Source organism: Dermacentor andersoni, chromosome 11, assembly GCF_023375885.2.
Source record: "Dermacentor andersoni chromosome 11, qqDerAnde1_hic_scaffold, whole genome shotgun sequence".
In the NCBI taxonomy this organism is placed as follows: domain Eukaryota; kingdom Metazoa; phylum Arthropoda; class Arachnida; order Ixodida; family Ixodidae; genus Dermacentor; species Dermacentor andersoni.
In genome coordinates this window covers 49,198,100-49,217,106 of record NC_092824.1, presented here as the reverse complement: position 1 = coordinate 49,217,106, position 19,007 = coordinate 49,198,100, and the positions used below count along the sequence as shown (strand labels likewise).

Here is a 19,007-nt window from a genome sequence, read left to right as displayed (position 1 = left end):
GTAGATGCAGCAACTCGTCTTTTAATTAACGCACAAATAAATGCATCGATCTGCAATAATATAAACAGCAGTAAGTGAAGCCACACAGCTGAGCTGTGTCGGAGAGACGCATTGGACTAAATTTGGCAACAGCAGCAGTTTCCTGTGCATGCACTGGTGGTAGTGGTACTTGCCAGGTTCCAGTGGCTTTAACCGTCATTAGTGTTCTTGGATAGGACTCGCCGTGTACAGGGACACTAATTATTGTTAATAAAGTGTGTACGTATCATAAAATGTTTGTGCTCGGGGCAAATAACAAAGAAAAGAGAGAATGCATGCTATTCCTGCCTCTCCCCCCCCCCCCCCCCCCCTCTCTGGCAAGCCGCAGGATTTTTCACTGATATTGAGGTTGGCAGGTATGAACTTGCTCAGCTTTCTGCCATTCCAACAATAATTGCAGTGCCCCTTTGTCTTTTCACAGGCATCACTTGCTGGTACAACCGGGAGAAGGATGAACTGGTGCCAGTGATTGCAAAGAACACGCTGGAACACTGTACCTGGTGCAAAAGGTTGGTTACTTGGCTCGCTGGTTGCGTTGTACTCTCCCGGCATCTAAGAAGTGTTTGAACGGGCACCTTGTGACTAGCATTTTCTCTGCCTTTCACTGTCACTTTCTGAGGGGGTCATGCCCCTCCACAAACCAGCGGGGGACACTGATTACCCAAATAGGGGTGCCGATGTCTCGTGGCGAATTCTGCTGGTCATTATTATCCTCAGGCCAGCGTTTAGATCGCACTAAGATGCTTGAAATGCGAGTCTGTCAAGGAAAAATGCAACACTCTTCATTTGTTCATACTGTGGACTGCACAAGGTGTGCACAAACAAACAATGAAAAAAAGAACGAAGGCATGGACAACACTTAAAATCATGTCGTCTACGACTTTCTGTCCTGCCCGCTTGTTCGTTCTTAAACCCACAGTGTGAAGCTCACCCATCCTTCAGTTCTGCTGTACACTTCGTGTTTGACCTCAGTGGAATCCCTCACATGCAGCATGCAGAAGCAACCTGGCAGTCTGTGCTGTGTCTTGCCTACTCCATGCAGTGTAGCGAATGCTTGGGCTCGTGCCAGTTGAAGTACAGTCAAATCTCGATATAACGAATCACGCGGGACTGCCGAAAATCGTTTGTTATTTTGGAATAGCATTGTAATAAAAAACTTGACGTTATAAGTCGGTGGACAAACCTAGGAATGAAGATGACATACCTTGGCAATAGACGTGTATGCAGACAAGCATACTCTCAAATAAAAATGTTTCACTAACTGCGAAGCTGCTTTATTTGAAGAAATCAGCGATTTTCTTTTGGCGCGTACAGCACACATGACCGATTAGGAATGCGCCTACATTTTCCACTTTGTGTAATACCTCATCGGGTACGTCATTGCACTGAGCCATGAAAGTTTTACTTTTAGCTGAATTCCTAATAATGATGTTCCGTGATTATAAAGGGGAAAATAAACTATGTGCGTTATTCTGAAATGTGTTCTGTATTGAAATTCGTAGTTCTGAAATATTTTTACATTGAAAATATTGGCAATCTGGTGGGGATTTTCAAAATATTTGTAAATTTGAGAAATTCGTTAATGTGGGGTTCGTAGTGAAAAGATTTGACTGTATAATGAGAGCCAGTTGGGTGTTCTATTCAATGAAGGAAGGAGACCACAAAAGCTTGTGGACTGTGGGGTGTGAGAAAACATTGAAGTTCCAGGTAGCTTGTGTAACTAGTAAAACCATGCAACATTGTGTTTTTCACCTATGCTACTGCAGGCTGCAGATCTGAATACTTAGCTGCGTTTTGAGGCTGCAGAGGTATTTTTCGAACTGCCTAGGGAGCACGAAAATGTACGAAAGTTCAGGTGTTTGAAACGTTTCTCATTGACTGTATTCAGCATTTTTCTTAGATCCTGCAGTCCATAAATTTCTTTTGATCGAGTGTGCATGTGAATTTTGCGTAAGGAGTATTAATTTGTTTGACCTGATTAAGGTGCTTGAAACGTAATTATAATTGTACCACTGTGCTGTAGCATGGAAGCTAGGAGCAACTTTAAACTGCAGTTATCCCATTTTGAAACATGTATGTAAAGTACTCACTGTAATTAAGTAATTGTGCTTATTCGGTGGTCTCTTTAAAATTTCGCTCTTGCATTTCATACCGTGAGTATAGTACATGTTTGGAACAATAAACTTCAAAACTGTCATGTCTGTGAGAATTATTATTGTAATGCAGATCACGTCTTTTTTTCCTTTCGCAATAGTTTAATGTACTATAGATGTGGCTCTCGAAGGGTCATTGAAAAAAAAGTCTGTCACAGTCGCCTTTCAAATGTTGTTCCAGTAGATTTGGCATACCAGTGTAGTTTTACTTGGCCAACTTAAATTTGTGTCAGTTATATTTTGCACAAGGCACTAGTGACGCTCAACTAGATTACTCTGTTGTGTGCCACCAGCACCCATGTCCGGCATCTTCGTGGCGACGGATCCTTGGAGCTCCGAAACGGAGATCGCACCCGCACGCCGTCCAACTCTAAGTACTGCAGCTGCGGCTTCAAACACTTCTGGGACGGCAAGGAGTATGATACGCTGCCCCTGCAGTAAGTGGGATAGCTGCCTTTCTTTCTCTCTCTCTTTTTTGTTGCTTTAAAGACTCTACAAAACTAGGCGACATGCTTGCGCTTCATCAGTGTTCTACTGCCCATTCATTCAAACATCATGGTAACAGATCACATTCAACATAAAAATACGTACAGTTTTGTTGCAGTAAAAGCTCATTAATTCACAACTTGATAATTTGAAATTTTGGGTAATTCGAAGTAGCTGCTGCAGTTCGTCCAACAATGTGTTGAATTAACACATTAGCTGGGTGAATTGGTGATTGAGCATGTTCCTATTGGTGGGCAGCGCAACCCGGACGAAAGACGAGAGGAAGTACACTAAACGAGCGCAGTATCGCTGCGCTTGTATCGTGTACTTCCTCTTTTCTTTCGTCCGGGTTGCGCTGCCCACCGATAGGAACATCAACAATATGTTGAAAGCAATATGTAACGCATACCACTAATCCACACTGAAATCTGCACCGCCACCGATAATTTGAACTCCGCGCCATCGTGGATGGGGAAAGTGCTAGTGCATGGGAGCACGTTGGTGACGCTAGTGTTGTTGCGGGAGCCGCCCAGCTTGGCTCTTTCCATCTGTGGCCCTTTGTTTAGGCCTAACTGTAGAGAGACGAGCTTGAGCCGCCTGGCCAGGCATGGCCAACGCCTCTGTTGCAGGTTGGTTCTCTCCCTCTCTCAAGACCTTCAAGATAACAATGCGAACGCAGCGCTGTGTGTTTCTCCTTTCTTTCTTTTTTTTTTCTTACTTTTTTCATGTTAAATCTTAGAGGCCATGCTCTTTCTCTATGAGGTGTTCTGCCGAGAAGCGGCATCAGGCAATGTCTAAAACACGGTGGCTGTGACGTTTATCGGCGCTTGCAGTACCATAAACATAGCCGTTGAGATTTGTGGCTGTTACTCAAAGGAAAGCATCACTGGGATACGTGTTTAGACGTCACCTATACGTATAGTGGAACTCCACAGCATGCAGCTGGTGCAGCTACGAGAGTACAGCGGAGACCAACGTCACAGCAGGTAGCGCTGTGTTTCACGAGTGCATTTTAGAGCGCACCTCTTGTTCCTCAAGCGCACGTCGCTTGCGGCCGGTCATGCTACGCCACTAGACGATATTCCGTCCCCTCTATGCTTCGACAATGGGTGCTGGCGGCTGCTTTCTTCGGAGCATGCACGGAACGATCCCCTACCTGCGCGCTGCTTTGAACGGCCGTCGGCGAAGTGGCGTGGGCACCTTTTTCCTCTGCACCAAGCATTGTGGGTCGGCGCGACGAACACTCAGATAGAACAAGAGCCATCTCGATGTCCGGCACGTGGGACTGCATTGGCCATATCTGGTTACATTGGCTGCGGCAGTGCATCGAACTATAGACGTTGTTCTGACGTAGCATGTGCATGTGCACGTTCACACTGCATCAGACTATATACACACGTTAACCAAGCGATTTTTTTCTCTGACTTTCATTAGTTCCAATTTTTATAATTTGAATTTTTGTAGCATCCCTGCAGAATTAGAATTAACAAGCTTCTACTGTATAAAGTTATATTCATTACACATTGATATCAGCAAGAAATATTCTAGATTTACTTTGTTACATAATTTAATTCACTGCATCGTTGTTCATTGTATCGAAGTATGACTGTAGCTGGTGTTTTAGCGATGACTGTCTCTGCTAATAGAAAACAACTCAAAGGGACACTAAAGAGAAGGACTAAATCAGCTTAGCTAATCAGGTAATCTGTGAGAGCTTCATTTTCATTAAGTTTAATATAAGGTGATTAACAAAAAAAGGAAATAAACATCTTGATTTTTCTTTTTATATACATCAACGCCAGTCCGACAGTGTGTCTTCACAGATACAGTCAAAACCCGATGTAACAATTGTTTATTTGACAAAATCCACGATGTAATGAACTATTTTACTTTCGCAATCTCAATTCCATTGAAAATGTAGTTGCTGACCAATTTTCCAGACGTCATGAGGACTGAATAGTCTAAAAACTCGAACAGTCTAAAAAATACGTTCACACACAAAAAAAATTGTTATTCTTAGAGTGCCTTAAAGATATCTCTGATAATGCCTTGCCTCATACTACGCTTCAGGGCAATCATGTTTGCTTGGATTTGTGCAAGAGGGACATCATTTCCGTATATACAGTGCAGTCCACTTATAACGATATCGAGAAAGACGAAAAATATGATCGTTATAACCGATGATCGCTATATCTGGACTGCGTTACCCCCAAAAAAAAAAAATTAAACGCGTTTGCGCTCTTTACCTTTGCAGCTCTGAACTCGAATTCGCTACTTGCTCTAAAGAATAGATGATGTATACAGTAGGCCGTGAAAAACAAACTTTATTTCTAGCGCCAATGACCGTGTCAAGGATTAGGCGCGCCGAAATAGTCCGAAATCCGCACTTGCTTTTGCGGCAGCTTCAGCTTCACAACCGCAGTGTGCATGGATTTCAGCTGCTGCGCGAACACTGGCGGCAATCCTTTAGCATGCATAAAATCAATTAAGGAGTCGATCGACGACAGTGCACTTTGCGTGGACATCGTGGTCGGGGTCAAGGAGCCACTGTCGATCTCGTTGTCACTGTCGCTGATGCCGTCGCCACCATCGCACAACTTTGCGTCTGTCGAGACAGCACATCTTCGGCGATCGCCTCGTCGGTGACCTCATCGCAGAACGAGGCAGTATTGTCTGCAGTCAAAAACTCCTCCTTCGACACACCACCTGTGTCACCAGTAGGAACGAGCTCCCAGAGCTCGGTTATGTCAGCGACTTCCACCGGGTCGGTCTCAGCGGGTTGGGGAAGTTCGTCCTTACGCACAAAGCCCGCCTTCTTGAAGCAATTGGTGATAAAGCGCCCCTTCAACATCGGCGTACAAAGGGTCTCTAACCCCTTTTCCGCTGATCGGAATGGCCGCTGATAGCTCCTGCCTTCACAATCGCGGTGCTCCCGGTTTTCAAGATGGTTGATATCGTTAACTGGACGAGCTCATACTTCTTCACGAGGGCGCTCACCTTGAAGCCGCATTGAGAGTCCTGCAAAATATCCATCTTCGTGTCAAGCGACACAGCTTTGCGCTTTGTCGGCGCCATCTTCGAACTGGGTTGAACCGTTGGTTGCACGCTGCTTCAGTGGCGTCAGCCTGCTATCGCGAGAGAGACGCGGGACGGGTGCCACCGCGCCGCTTTGCTTGTCGCTTCGTTTTTTTTCTTTCTCTCTCTGTCGGAGCGACTGTGGCTGACGCGCATGAAGCAGCTAGCGCCATCCTGTGGCGCACTGCGCCAACGTTGGCTGCGCCTACTCCTGCGCGGGCGGGACGAGACACGCTGCGCCACGGAGGAAGGAAACTAAGGAGAGGTCCTGTGACGTCAGGGCCTCTCCTTAGCGCGACGCCGCGCTGCGCGTGGTGTCGCGCGCGCTCGCGCATCATCTGGCAGAGCACGGTGCAGGTAACACAGCGCAACAAGACACGGTGACTAACGCAAACCCGCCCACTCAGCGCCTTTGCCACGGCCCGAAACCTACCAGAGCAACACGTGTGAGCGCTCAAAACCATAACAACGCCGCCATTGTGGCCCAAAAGGCGTGGCCATACAAAAAAAAAAAAAAAAAAAAAAAAAAAAAAAAAAAGCAAAAAATGAGAACCTACTACGTCATTTCCGCCACACTTTTCTCCTAGCGCGCGGAGGGGGTAGGCTCTCTCCTTAGTTTCCTTCCTCCGTGCGCTGCGCGGTAATGGCGGCAGATACGAACTTATGGAGGTAAACATCGCCTCGTCTCGACATCGTTCGTTTCAGGGAACTAAGCAATGCAAACGTTACGATTATTTGGCACGGAAAACGCCGTCCAGACTGCAAAATTTTGATCGTTATATCCGATATGCGGTGAATAACCTATCGTTATAAGTGGTTTTTTTCCCCATAGACCTAATGCATAAAATGACACTCTCATGTCGACCCATCGTTATAACCGATATATCGTTATATGTGGTATCGTTATAACTGGACTGCACTGTAGTAAAGCCCCTGCATATAGTCGACAAGGACACCACCGCGTTGGCGATCTCACCTGGCGGTGATTTCCACGGAAATCGAAGAAACAAACTATGTTGCTTTGCGCCACTTGGCTCTCGCGAAGGCGGAGGAGCTGGCGCCGATCACACAAATGTGAAGCTGTACACACACACACGCACGCACGCACGCGCTCACACACACACACAAAGATGTAAAAATGTCTCCGAAACACACCATGTGCAAAATAGTAATTGAAACTTTAAGAAAGAGAAAAAGAAAAGTAATTATGATGATAGTGCTGGTACCATTGTGGGAGGGTACTGAGGGTCAGTATGAAACATTTCATCATTTGTAATTGATTGGCTCTCGATTTTAACCTCGAAACATTTCTTTGAAATGAATGCTAGGAAATTTGTGAATGAACTACGTGAATAGTGTACATGACACACCGTCATGTTAGCAGCCATCAGCAATTCATTTTATGGAGGCCTGCTTCAGAGAGCTCTGAAAGTAGCAGCAAACTTTTTCATACGAAATGCACGCCTAACTCTTTCTTTTATGCATTAATAAAGTGGCCGCATTCGACTAGAATAACTTGCCAGAGTAATAAGAATCATGATGACAGCTTCGCTGGACAGTCTTTCTGACACGGATAACATATTGACGCCAATTACCAAGATTTTTCTTCCGTGTAAAATGCAATATCTCCCATTGCTAAGTACTAAGGGAATGTTAAGTGCCTAGCGATGCATTATACACAACTTCGCGTGTTGAATTTGCAGACATTCTTTTTACACAAAATAATGGACAGACACGGTACATACATTCATTACAAAACCAGTAGACGCCTTCAACGCTACATAGCTCGCTATATTTTCTCGTGTCACACACTTTTAAAGAAGGAACTATGGTACAGGCATGGCAGCCGAAAGGAGCCGACATATCCTTCAATAAGTATGGCTCGAGCCACCCATATTTCAAGGATACACAAAGGGAACGAGTGCACGTGGCAGTTAAGCGGAGCCGGAGCAAGCGGCATCCTGGCCGTGATGTCACTCGCAAGAGGGCGCCACTCCAAATTCTCCCGCCAATTGTGATAATTCATGCAGCTGGCGAAATTTTGCCTGTAAAGCACGCTTAGCCACTGCACGTCTAAGCTGTGCAGGAAATCCAGCCTCTCTGTTGCCAGAGGGGGCATACAGTTTGCATACAGCAAAGGGGCACAACGCCATCCCCGATCTGAGCTTATTGCTTGGCAGCAAATGCGATGAGGGACGGCTGCCACAGAGTCAAATGCCTCAGAGTTTTCAGGCATCTGATGTTGTATAATAAGGCACAAGTTGGCGATAACTAACAGCTAGTGGGAATTACTCAATATTTCAAGTTGATATGAGTGAAATAACATAATATTTAGTATAATAGCTTACGAGTCTAGTTTTTTTTACCATTGACAGTCTAATTGCGATGTTCGAACATGCTAAGATAGCCAAACTTACTAATAAATGCATGTGCATATCATTATTTGATATGTGATTCAATAATAGAAGCTAAGTATTCATATTCGATTCGTATTCGAAAGTTGTGGTATTTGAACAACCCTAACAAAAACCAGTAAGTGTATCTTTGAACTCTCATCTGTTTCATTGCTTCCCTCACAGGATCACGGTGTCCCTCGAGTGGAACGACAAGGTGGTCAAAGACACGGTGTTCTGGTTCCAGCATGAAAGCGACGCTGCGCTCAACAGCAACGTGTACACGGTCGCCTCCGAGGTGGTCAACAAACACTTTCCCGGTGGGTACTGTGCTTGTGGTCTTGGCATGGCGACAACCAACTGTCAGAGCCAGCATCATGGTCATTGTCATCGCAAGATTTGGCAACACAACAATTTTTTGCATACGTTGGTGACGACAAAGACAAGGACATGTTACATTCATTACAAAAGCTCATTCAAAGGTTTAGGGATTTTACATACTGAGCTAGTTGTCAAAGTAGTCTTGTCACATTGTTTCTGGCATTTTGGAGACTTGTGAGCATCACAGGGTGAACTGGCGGAGTTTTTAGTCAACACGTGAGCTACCATCCTGTTACCAGTTGTCTCATTGAAGAAATGTGGAATATCAGATGCCTGGAGGATAAAATGTAGTCCACAGACAGCAATAAACAGCTGTCTGATGCGGAAGATGATTAAATGTAATAAATTTGTCTTCCGTGAAAAGTAAATTGCTTAGGTTTCATCTTTCTCTAATTGCAGGATTTGGAGGCATGTTGCTTCTTTCTTATAAAATTGTGCACACATTACATATGGCTGCACATTGTTTATTAACTTTGAAACCATAAAAACTAGGTGCATTCTAGATTTGGGGGTGCATTAGAATTAGAAGCTGTGTGGCAAACCGGACACCTATAATTTGGATGTGTTCGATTATTCAGATAGCTTGGTGGCATCGCCAATGGCTGTCTGAAAAGTACAGCTGAAATTTCAGACACCTTACAGTATGCTGTTTGTTAATTTGTATTCTGCCCCCATCATCCTGAGCTAATTCAGCCATCAAGTATAACAGAAAAGGCTTTTTTTTGTTATTTTTTTAATGCGTTGTTAACATGGTCATCAGCCATATCGCCGGAGCCTTCTTAAAACCAAAACTAGCAAAGCCTAGTCAATACACTAGTCGCTGGCCATGCCCAAACTACAGGACAAGCCATGTCCTAACTACATAGAATAGTTTTAAAATCGTGTTGGAAATTTCACGCTAAGGCATAGCTCTGTACTATGCATACATGGTGTTTCACGTAACATGAGCCAAATTTCAAAAATATATGCAGTGAAACTTCGTTTAACCGTAGTTGGCCGGAGCTCGGAAAAAGTACGTACTAAACGGTCGTATTGTTTAACCGAATTAGCATGAGATTGCCCACTTACCTGTCGAAAACGGAACTCAGAGAGAGTGCGATGAAAGGGGAAAAAAACATGCAGTATTTATTCACTTCGCACGACAAAAGTGTTATTTTTGTTTGATGCCGCCGCGGCCTAGCACGACAGCGGATTCAAACTTACTGAAGCTGCATGCCAGCTTTTCAGCCAGCCCCCTCGGCAAACACTCGCATGGCAGATTCCTCGTTGGCGTTACGTATTCTCCGTGCACGCACGCAGTAGTGCTGCAGAAGTCCCGGGTCGCCTTTTTCATCGCCGGGTGTCGGAGTTTGGAATACTTTTCGTTTGGAATAGAGTTACGTTATCACGCCCCTGTTCTCGTCGTGACGATTGCATTCATGAGGCTGACGTAACGAGCAGCTTCTGCCATTGTCGGGCCTGAATCGGCCGTGCTGTCGCTTTCCGTATTCTCCTCATCACTGTCGCTAGTCGACACTTCGGCAACAACAGAGTCAACAATGGCGAAAAGTCTAACCTCGTAGCCGACATCTCTTCGCGGTCTCAGCACCGCTGCCGAGCAACTCCTTCGCATTCCAAATGCCACACACTGTAGTCAACGGCAGATCCCTGTCACGTACTAGCGCCGACTTCTTCGTGTCACGTTCGATAGCACGGACGATGTCTAATTTTTCTTCGATGCTGAGCACCCAGCGTCTTTTTTATCCGAGCTTCGGCATGATGCGAGTCCTCGCTTGCACGATGCCACAACACTCTCTGGCACTGCGTCGAAATGATGTTGATGTTGATATGGCTTCATGCGCAAACGCACAGGGCGCTTTGAGGCCATTGTTCCGATCTCTGGGGCTTGTTGTTCTGCCGGGCCACCCGATGGAGACGGCCCACTGCTGTGTTTGCACAACGAAAAGCGGATACGTTTTAACCGATGCGTACGCAGTAAGCTGGTATGGTTTATGCGGATACAAAACACATTATGTTCAATGGCCGCTGATTCGGGGATTTGACCTTACTACTTTTAAAACGAAACTACTGTTTAAGCGGGTACGGTTTAATAAGGTTTTACTGTATGTGCAAATGCCACGTAGCTGGATGGAACCAAGGTAATGCTGTTCACCGTTGCTTGGAGATACTCGGATAGTTGTTTACATCCTGCCTAATTACATAATTAGTCTTAATTAATTAATAAACTTCTCGATTACTGTAATTGCATGAAAAGTGTAAATGAGAAAATTGTAGAGCAACATGAAAAGCTCCCGTTGCAGCTTTCTGATGCTCAACACATGCTTCATAAGTGTTTTTCCAAGTGTGAAAGAAGGCCGCAAATACACAGCAAAATTGCCGCGCGACTGGCCACTCGAGGCGCTTTGCATTTTGTTTAATTCGACCCTCCGGATAATTCGATCAGTTTTGTCGGTACTGCCAGGGTCGAAATAACAAAAGTTGACTGTACTGTTTTTTTTGTCTTGAGTTTGCACACAACACCAATCAATTTTGATTTTTAACTCAAGCATGTAAATCCACAAATCTGTTTCACGAAAGAATGTAGTACAGGTTATGATTAAGCAGCTCTAAATTTGTAATACCGTTGTCAAAGACATGTGGCATTTTCGATGATCAACCTCGCAGGCGTATTTGGCTCAGAGCGCCTGTTGCAGCAAGTGGTGGACCAGATCCTGGAGCAGACACGCCTGCCCGAGGATTCAATGGAAGAAGACCGGACAGATGGCAGTGACGGAGAGGCTGGGGGAGGTGGACGCTGCCGTTCACCCCATGGACCTCTCACCACTCCATCGAGCTCCTCTACCACAGCCTCCAAGTTCATTATCAAAGGCTACAAGGTGAGTGATTGATATCCACTATTGTGGGTCGCTGGACCGACAAACCTAAAAATTGAGTAAATTCTGGGGTTTGTTGGGTTCTCACCCGTGCTCTTAGGACAAAGGAACAACAACACAATAGTGCAAACAATCACTTGCACCTTTCATAGACTAATGCCTGCTAGCTTAGTTGCTATCCACAAAACATGCCGATGGGCGCGCGACAAATCGCGGAAGTCCGACTCACCGCGACCGGAAAACGAGCGAATGTGTTCGCCCCATGCTGGACACCTAATCGTTTGCGCGTACGGTCATGTGAACGGTGGTGTGTTCGAACGATCGTGTTCGTTGATTCCCTGTGTAGGCCTCACGAGACGGTCTCGCAGAAGCATGGATCGGCACACGCACAGAACATACACGCCGCTTGCCGACCCCGAGCCAAAGAGCCTTCTCCTTTTTGCACCTACGTAACCCCGCCGTTAGGTGGCGTTGGCAGAGCCACACTCGCAATGTGCTTCAACCACATCGACTGCCGCGGGCACCAAGCCACGCGGCGAAGCCGGGTTACAGAAGACGGGAGCTATGCGGGAAAACAATATATCAGGGGATGCATGAGTCGCGCATCCCCACAGGTTTTAGATGCCAAAACCATGATATGATTATGAGGCATACAGTACAGTAAAACCTCGACAATTTGAAATTTCTTTTAATTCAAATCGACGGATAATTCGAACTGCTCCGTTGGCCCCGGCGAAGTCCTGTGTATTTGAATAGAGAAAACCTCACCCGAATTCGAATTCTGAAAACCATGAAACGGTTATTTCGAGCAAGATCTCTCACTTCCATGGACCATTTTCGATCAAACTCGAGCTGAAGGCGAAAGTTCAATGTGCCACGAGCTACTGTAATGTCACGTGCCACAAAAATGACAATCAAGGATGTCCGGGAAGCCGAGACCGAACTGCAGCAAGCAAAGCAGCGCCCACCCTCCTTTCTCATCCAGCTTAGAAGGAGCAGGAAGGAGACTCCAGCACGCGCTTGCCTACGCCCCCCTTCCTAGTCTGCTCCCGATCACATCATCTCCAACATTGGCAACAAGGGAGTACGACGGGAATCAAGCCACCATCCCTCTCGGTTCGCCCTCGCATGTTTTCCCTCGTGCCCACAGCAAATGGCGTGCGAGGCGCGATCTTGTCGCACTTGGACTTTATACGGAACCTCCACCTGCACCATTTCCACCATGGTGGTGTGGCAGTGACGAAAATTCTCCACTGGCCGATGTGATAAGGAGTCGCAAACCATCGCGGATGCCAGTGTACCAGTGGATGTTGCTAGTGTTCACTACGGATGGTTCATCAGTGACTGGAGACGAGATCACGCGTACGGGTCAGCTTGACGGCCGTTGAAGTAGCATTGGGGTCTGCAGTCGACCAGCCAGCGACTACCGCGAGCGCGCATGTGAAGTTCATCTGTGTGCTTCCATGTGGGTAGAAAGCTGCCAACTGCATGAATCTGCATGCGTGAATGCTGAACTTGCATATCCGCTTCTTGTCGGAATTCCTTCTAGTGGCTAATTGGCCCGATCTTCTCACAAGCTTCCGTGCTTTCTACAGGCATTGCTTTTCTTGTTCCCTCCATTTGCGTACTGTTAATCGTTTCATCCGTTGTTAATTGTTACTGTCCGTTGCCTACAAAGTATTTACTAAGGTAATTGCAAATAGAATCAGGAACACCTTAGACTTCCGTCAACCAAAGGACCAGGCAGGATTCCGTAAAGGCTACTCAACAATAGACCATATTCACACTATCAATCAGGTGATAGAGAAATGTGCGGAATATAACCAACCTTTATATATAGCTTTCATTGATTACGAGAAAGCGTTTGATTCAGTCGAAACCTCAGCAGTCATGGAGACATTGTGGAATCAGGGTGTAGACGAGCCGTATGTAAAAATACTGAAACATATCTATAGCGGCTCCACAGCCACCGTAGTCCTCCATAAAGAAACCAACAAAATCCCAATAAAGAAAGGATGGGGAAGAATTGGGGATAAGAGTTAATGGAGAATACCTTAGTAACTTGTGATTCGCTGATGATATTGCCTTGCTTAGTAACTCAGGGTACCAACTGCAATGCATGCTCACTGACCTGGAGAGGCAAAGCCGAAGGGTGGGTCTAAAAATTAATCTGCAGAAAACTTAAGTAATGTCTAACAGTCTCGGAAGGGAACAGCAGCTTACAATAGGTAGTGAGGCACTGGAAGTGGTAAGGGAATACATCTACTTAGGACAGGTAGTGACTGCGGATCCGGATCATGAGACTGAAATAATCAGAAGAATAAGAATGGGCTGGGGTGCGTTTGGCAGGCATTCTCAGATCATGAACAGCAGGTTGCCATTATCCCTCAAGAGAAAAGTTTATAACAGCTGTGTCTTACCAGTACTCACGTACGGGGCAGATACCTGGAGGCTTACGAAAAGGGTTCTACTTAAATTGAGGACGACGCAACGAGCTATGGAAAGAAGAATGATAGGTGTAACGTTAAGGGATAAGAAAAGAGCAGATTGGGTGAGGGAACAAACGCGAGTTAATGATATCTTAGTTGAAATCAAGAAAAAGAAATGGGCATGGGCAGGACACGTAATGAGGAGGGAAGATAACTGATGGTCATTAAGAGTTACGGAATGGATTCCAAGGGAAAGAAAGCATAGCAGAGGGCGGCAGAAAGTTAGGTATGCAGATGAGATTAAGAAGTTTGCAGGGACAACATGGCCAAAATTAGTACATCACCGGGGTAGTTGGAGAAGTATAGGAGAGGCCTTTGCCCTGCAGTGGGCATAACCAGGCTGATGATGATGATGATGATGATGATGATGATGATGAATCGTTTCATACGGTCGGGTCGATCTGGTGGAACCTTGACCCGAAAGATATTGTGCAATGTAGAAACGCTACGAGGCGTCCAGGCATTGACCATGGCCAGGTCATTCACCAAAGGTACCAATATTCGAAAGATTGAATATGAAATATTCAATCCAGACATTCACTATTCGATTGGACATCAAATATTCGAGTATTCGAACACCCCTAGTTACACGAGTGCCAAATGTGCGGTAGTGACAAAGACCAGTGTTGCTGGACAGTGCATTCGACATGAAAGTCAACTACCACAACAAATGAGTGGTATGCCTGGCACGCAACAGTCTGGTCCTGAAGTCGAGTCCTGACAAATCTAGTTCAGTGACAAATCTTCGTGTTATCTATTGGCATAACAATTTTAATTCGTTAACGAGGATTTAAGTTGATAGATTTGTATACGAATATCAAGTGGAATTGCATTTGCTTTGGCATATCCATTATTTTATTATAATGAGGTTTGAGTGTAATATATGATCATGTAAGACATGCACTGTATGATGCATGGGAACATTAAAGTATTTGTGATATTCTCACATGTTCGTATAGGGCACTCCCCCCCCCCCCGCTCCCAAGTGGGATTAGTGGGGCGGAGGTAACGGGTAGCTCAGGGTTGCTAATATAATGGCAAACATGACAAAGACATACGTTGGCTAGTTTTCATCTGCAAGTGAGGTCATGAAGGGTCAAGACAAGATTTTATTGCAGGAATACTGGCTGTAAGTACGAGTTTGTTGCCATCTTTGTGCCTTGCCATTCCAGACGCTGCACAAGGAGGAGCTGGGTGTCAGCGAGACGGAGCGCCGGCTCCTCGAGCGGATACAGACTCATGCCACCACGTCCAGGAGGAAGCACGGAAGTGGGTCGCCTGAGAGAGACCGCCATTCCACTGTGTCCGGTGCGTCAGCCGTGTCGCCCATTAGCGTGGTCTCCAACACACCACTCACCTTGGCTCAGCCTTCGTCTGTAGAGCGACCAAACTTCGTGAGAGTGGTCACCTCTGATGGACGCCAAGTAAGTCGCTTGTGCAATCTCTTTTGCAGGAACAACGCTTAAAGGCACACTGTAGCAAAATTATCGACCACATAGCTTAGCTTTAGATGCTGTGCACATAAGGCAGCCTCCGTGCAAAGTTCAACTGCAGTGCAAAATTTTACGTTATAGATGCAAGCAGATGGGTTTTAAAAAGCTTTCCAAAGTAATTTTTTTATACTAAAACTAACAAAAAAATTGCAGCCACTAGTGGTCATTGGAAATGATGGAACCTGGGATGTCAAGAACCAGTGTGGGCGTGAGCAGCGCCTTCAATGTGTTGTAAATCTTGGAGGCCATTGTATGAGATTGGATCAATGGTATCACTGAGGTTGTGCTGTGTATGCTGCTCATTTATGAGCAATTGAGACAAAGAGAAATTTTATTACAGTTGGCCTTTTTAAGAGCTCGAAACTGGGTTTGGCTGTGCCTTTCCATCTGTCTGTGTCTGTCCATCCTTTCCGTTACAGTGCCATCATCATTAACATGCCAGTGTTGGTAGGCCGCCTCTTTGCTCTCACCTTCATCCTTACCATTTGGCAAACAAAAGAAACTTTGCCCATCATTCATCACTGTTGATCGAACTCGTGCCCCTCTGGCAAAATGCAGTTGGGAGATGGACTTGCTGACCACTGAGCTGGCACATGACATTCGCATTTGGCCATTTGTGCTGGGTTTTGTGCACCATGCAGACTCAGGGAGTTCTGGTGTCCCTGTGTGTGTGTTACTGTTTTTTTTATTCACCAATTTTTTGTATTTGCCATTTACTTTGATTTTTTCTTATGTAAAGGCTATTCCTTTCAGGCATCAATTTATTCGTTCATTGAACATAGGTCTTGAACACAATTCTTGAACCTTCAGCAACATTGGAAACATCAGCAACAGAACAGATTAATGGTGTACTTGACTTGGCATTTAAGAGCACCCTCATGGCTTTATGAAGGTCATGTAAGACAGCAGTTAAGTGTTACAGTTGACAACAGATAATTTGGACTCCATGGAGAACGTAAATAAGTCCGAACTATCGAATGTCCGAAAAAAAAGACGAAGGTATCCAAAGAAGATAATTTAATTACAGTCAACGACCAATTTTTCGGACCCTCTAGGGAACGTAAAAACATCCGAAAATTCAGGCAGTCGGAAAAAATGAATGCATGCAAAAAACGCACTTTTTTTTCTTTTTCTCGGATCTAGAGGTAAAGGGCGAAGTACCAGGTTTCCGCAACCCTGCCAAAGCATCAGTGAAGTGGCTATAAAAATACGCATTCAAAAACTCTGTATGCAGCCGACTGCCGGTTTATTATGTACATGTGCATCATCGGGCAGCCGGTTTTATTGCTGCAGTGGCTTGAAGAACTTGTTGATTGTTGTTTGGACGGCGTTCCGGTTGCATGCGATCATATTCACCTCGATCTGAGCAAGGGTCATGTCAGCACTGTACACCGATGAAAGAGTCAACAATCCTCGCGTCAACTCGGCGCTTGTAGGCGGTGCAGGCATTGGCTCCTCATTTTCAACATCGGAGTCTTCTGAATCTCCCACAACCTGACTCCTTGCTCCATGCCGAACTCCTTGCTCACGTCAGCCTGCGATGGGCCGCTCACGACTTGCTTTATAATGGCGGCTTTCTTCTCCATCGTTAACCGACGGTACTGCTTTCCGCGCTTCGATGCCATCGGCGAGGTCGACGAAGACGGAGTGGGGAGCCATCGAAGGCAAGCGAAATTCTCAAGTTGCGAACAGTGGAGTTCACAGACGAGCGTCGAATCACCTAGGCCTAGCATCGCAGAGCACACTTGACACAACAGCACAACCACACACCACGCTAGCCAAAACGTGGCCTACGCAAACAAATGAAATGGCGTCGCTCCGGAAACTCCGCCGGAGGCGGAAGCGAAAGTGCGGCGATGAACATAGCCAGCGTGGCCAGACCAAATCGGTGTGTGACGGCTAGATTTGGGTAGTTGTGGTTCAAAGCGGTGATATGCTTCGGCTGCAAGTCTATTTCCTGTGCAAGGGCGCTGCACGAGGAGCCAAATGACCTTCCGTCGCGTCAAAAAGTCCGGAAAATTGGACGGTGGGGGGTTCGAGCGTCCGAAACTTCAGATGTCGTTATACATTGATTCTATGGGGCTCGTGGCGGTGCCGCGAAGACGTCCGAAATATCGGGCATGCCCGAAAATTTGGGCGTCCGAAAATTCAGTCGTTGACTGTATATAGGCCCCTGTGCAAGGAATAAGTGAACGATTCGTTGCTGCACACACTTCTGCTTACGTGCAACCAAGTACGCCTGTATTTCTGCCAGTCTTTTGCTGACGCTGTACGCCAATGCAAGGACTGCAAAGGCTCGAGTCCACATGTGAAGGCTCTGGAGCAACATCATCGTCATCCGAGTTAGTTAATGTTTGATGGTGGGAGAGCTTGCTCAATTACTTCGTCATCGTTCAGTTTGGCACACAACACCACGCTGTCGACGTCTGCAAAGTCTTCAAATGTAACAACAGCAGAAATTGGCACGCCGCAGCCTAGCAGGTCATCAATGACATCTGCATTTGGGCACGCTGTAGTAGGTGGCAGGTTCAGGCTCTTCAGTTGTGGAGTCATTTGCACTGCGACTCGAGATTCATTCCGAGTCGGGCTGCGAGGGCACCACTGGCGCCGTTTGACGTGGCTTGTCGATAAGTTCAGAACAAAGACTTCTTGGAGCCAGCACAGCGCTGTCTGGAATGCAAACTAAACAAACAAGCACAGAATAGCGGAACGGCGTCCGAAAGGCAAACTCAACAAACAGAACGGCTAGAGCAGGCCATGTGCGGGGTTGCCGGAATAGGATATGATGATTGCGATGTTGCTGCGATCTGTAATTCAGGCAAAACCTCCAAGATCAGCATTTTTAGTTAAATCTCTGAGGCATAATGATGCGTACAAGGCAATGCCTCAGAGATTACCATCTAATGTGTAATTTCTGAGGCCACACTTGATGCCTCGGGCCTCTAAGGCCATACTTGATGTCTTGTCGAGGTTTCCAGAGGAGATAATGTTGGCAGAGGCGGTGTACGCTACAGCTACGGACGGAGTCTGGATAACCGAATGTTGAGCTGGCGGCTGTCCGAAATATTAGTCGTCTTTACACATTAAGTCTATGGGGCCATTGGGGGTGCCGCGAAGCTGTCCGAATTATCGAAAGATGTCCTGATTATCAGTGTCCGATTTATCGGTCAGCTATTATACTGCTAGAGTGAAGTTCTCTTCCCAGATCTAGACACCTACGAGCTTGTGGTGACACCAGCTACCAGCCAAGCTCCTTGGTCCTTCACCACTTCTTTGTCACTGTCCAACCACACTTTTCACTTAGAGAGGTCAACCTGCATACGAACAGATTTACATGTCTGCCAACTCTTCCGAATTTTCTGTAGAGTTTGCAAATTTGGGCTCGTGTTACAATTTTATGAATCTTGCTTCAAGTTTAAAAAAAAATAGTGTCTGCAAAAAAGTTTAGCTCATCAGTCTACATAACCTCGGTTGGAAATCTTCCAATCATGAGAGGATGCCAAGTGTGGTAGTACATGCTTAGAGAAAGCTTATACGGACAAGTTGCTGAAGCAGGCAAAATTGGCGAAGGCAGTGCCAGTAAAAAAGTAATCATGATCTGAAAACAATGTGTTGCTTGTCAGTC

The 19,007-nt window shown here is 46.0% G+C and overlaps 1 protein-coding gene across 3 annotated transcripts in view; it reads left to right on the top strand.

Annotated features, from left to right (window-relative positions):
- Positions 1-19,007, top strand: part of LOC126517969 (deubiquitinating protein VCPIP1-like) — an 84,235-nt gene that overhangs the window by 49,969 nt on the left and 15,259 nt on the right. For 2 of the 3 annotated variants that reach the window (XM_055064423.2, XM_050167794.3), the window contains exons 7-11: positions 461-548; positions 2,486-2,629; positions 8,333-8,466; positions 11,192-11,403; positions 15,062-15,313. In XM_055064423.2, the coding sequence (XP_054920398.1) occupies positions 461-548; positions 2,486-2,629; positions 8,333-8,466; positions 11,192-11,403; positions 15,062-15,313 (830 nt within the window). The remainder of the gene's footprint in view (positions 1-460; positions 549-2,485; positions 2,630-8,332; positions 8,467-11,191; positions 11,404-15,061; positions 15,314-19,007) is intronic. The other variant, XM_050167795.2, reaches the window with a different exon arrangement.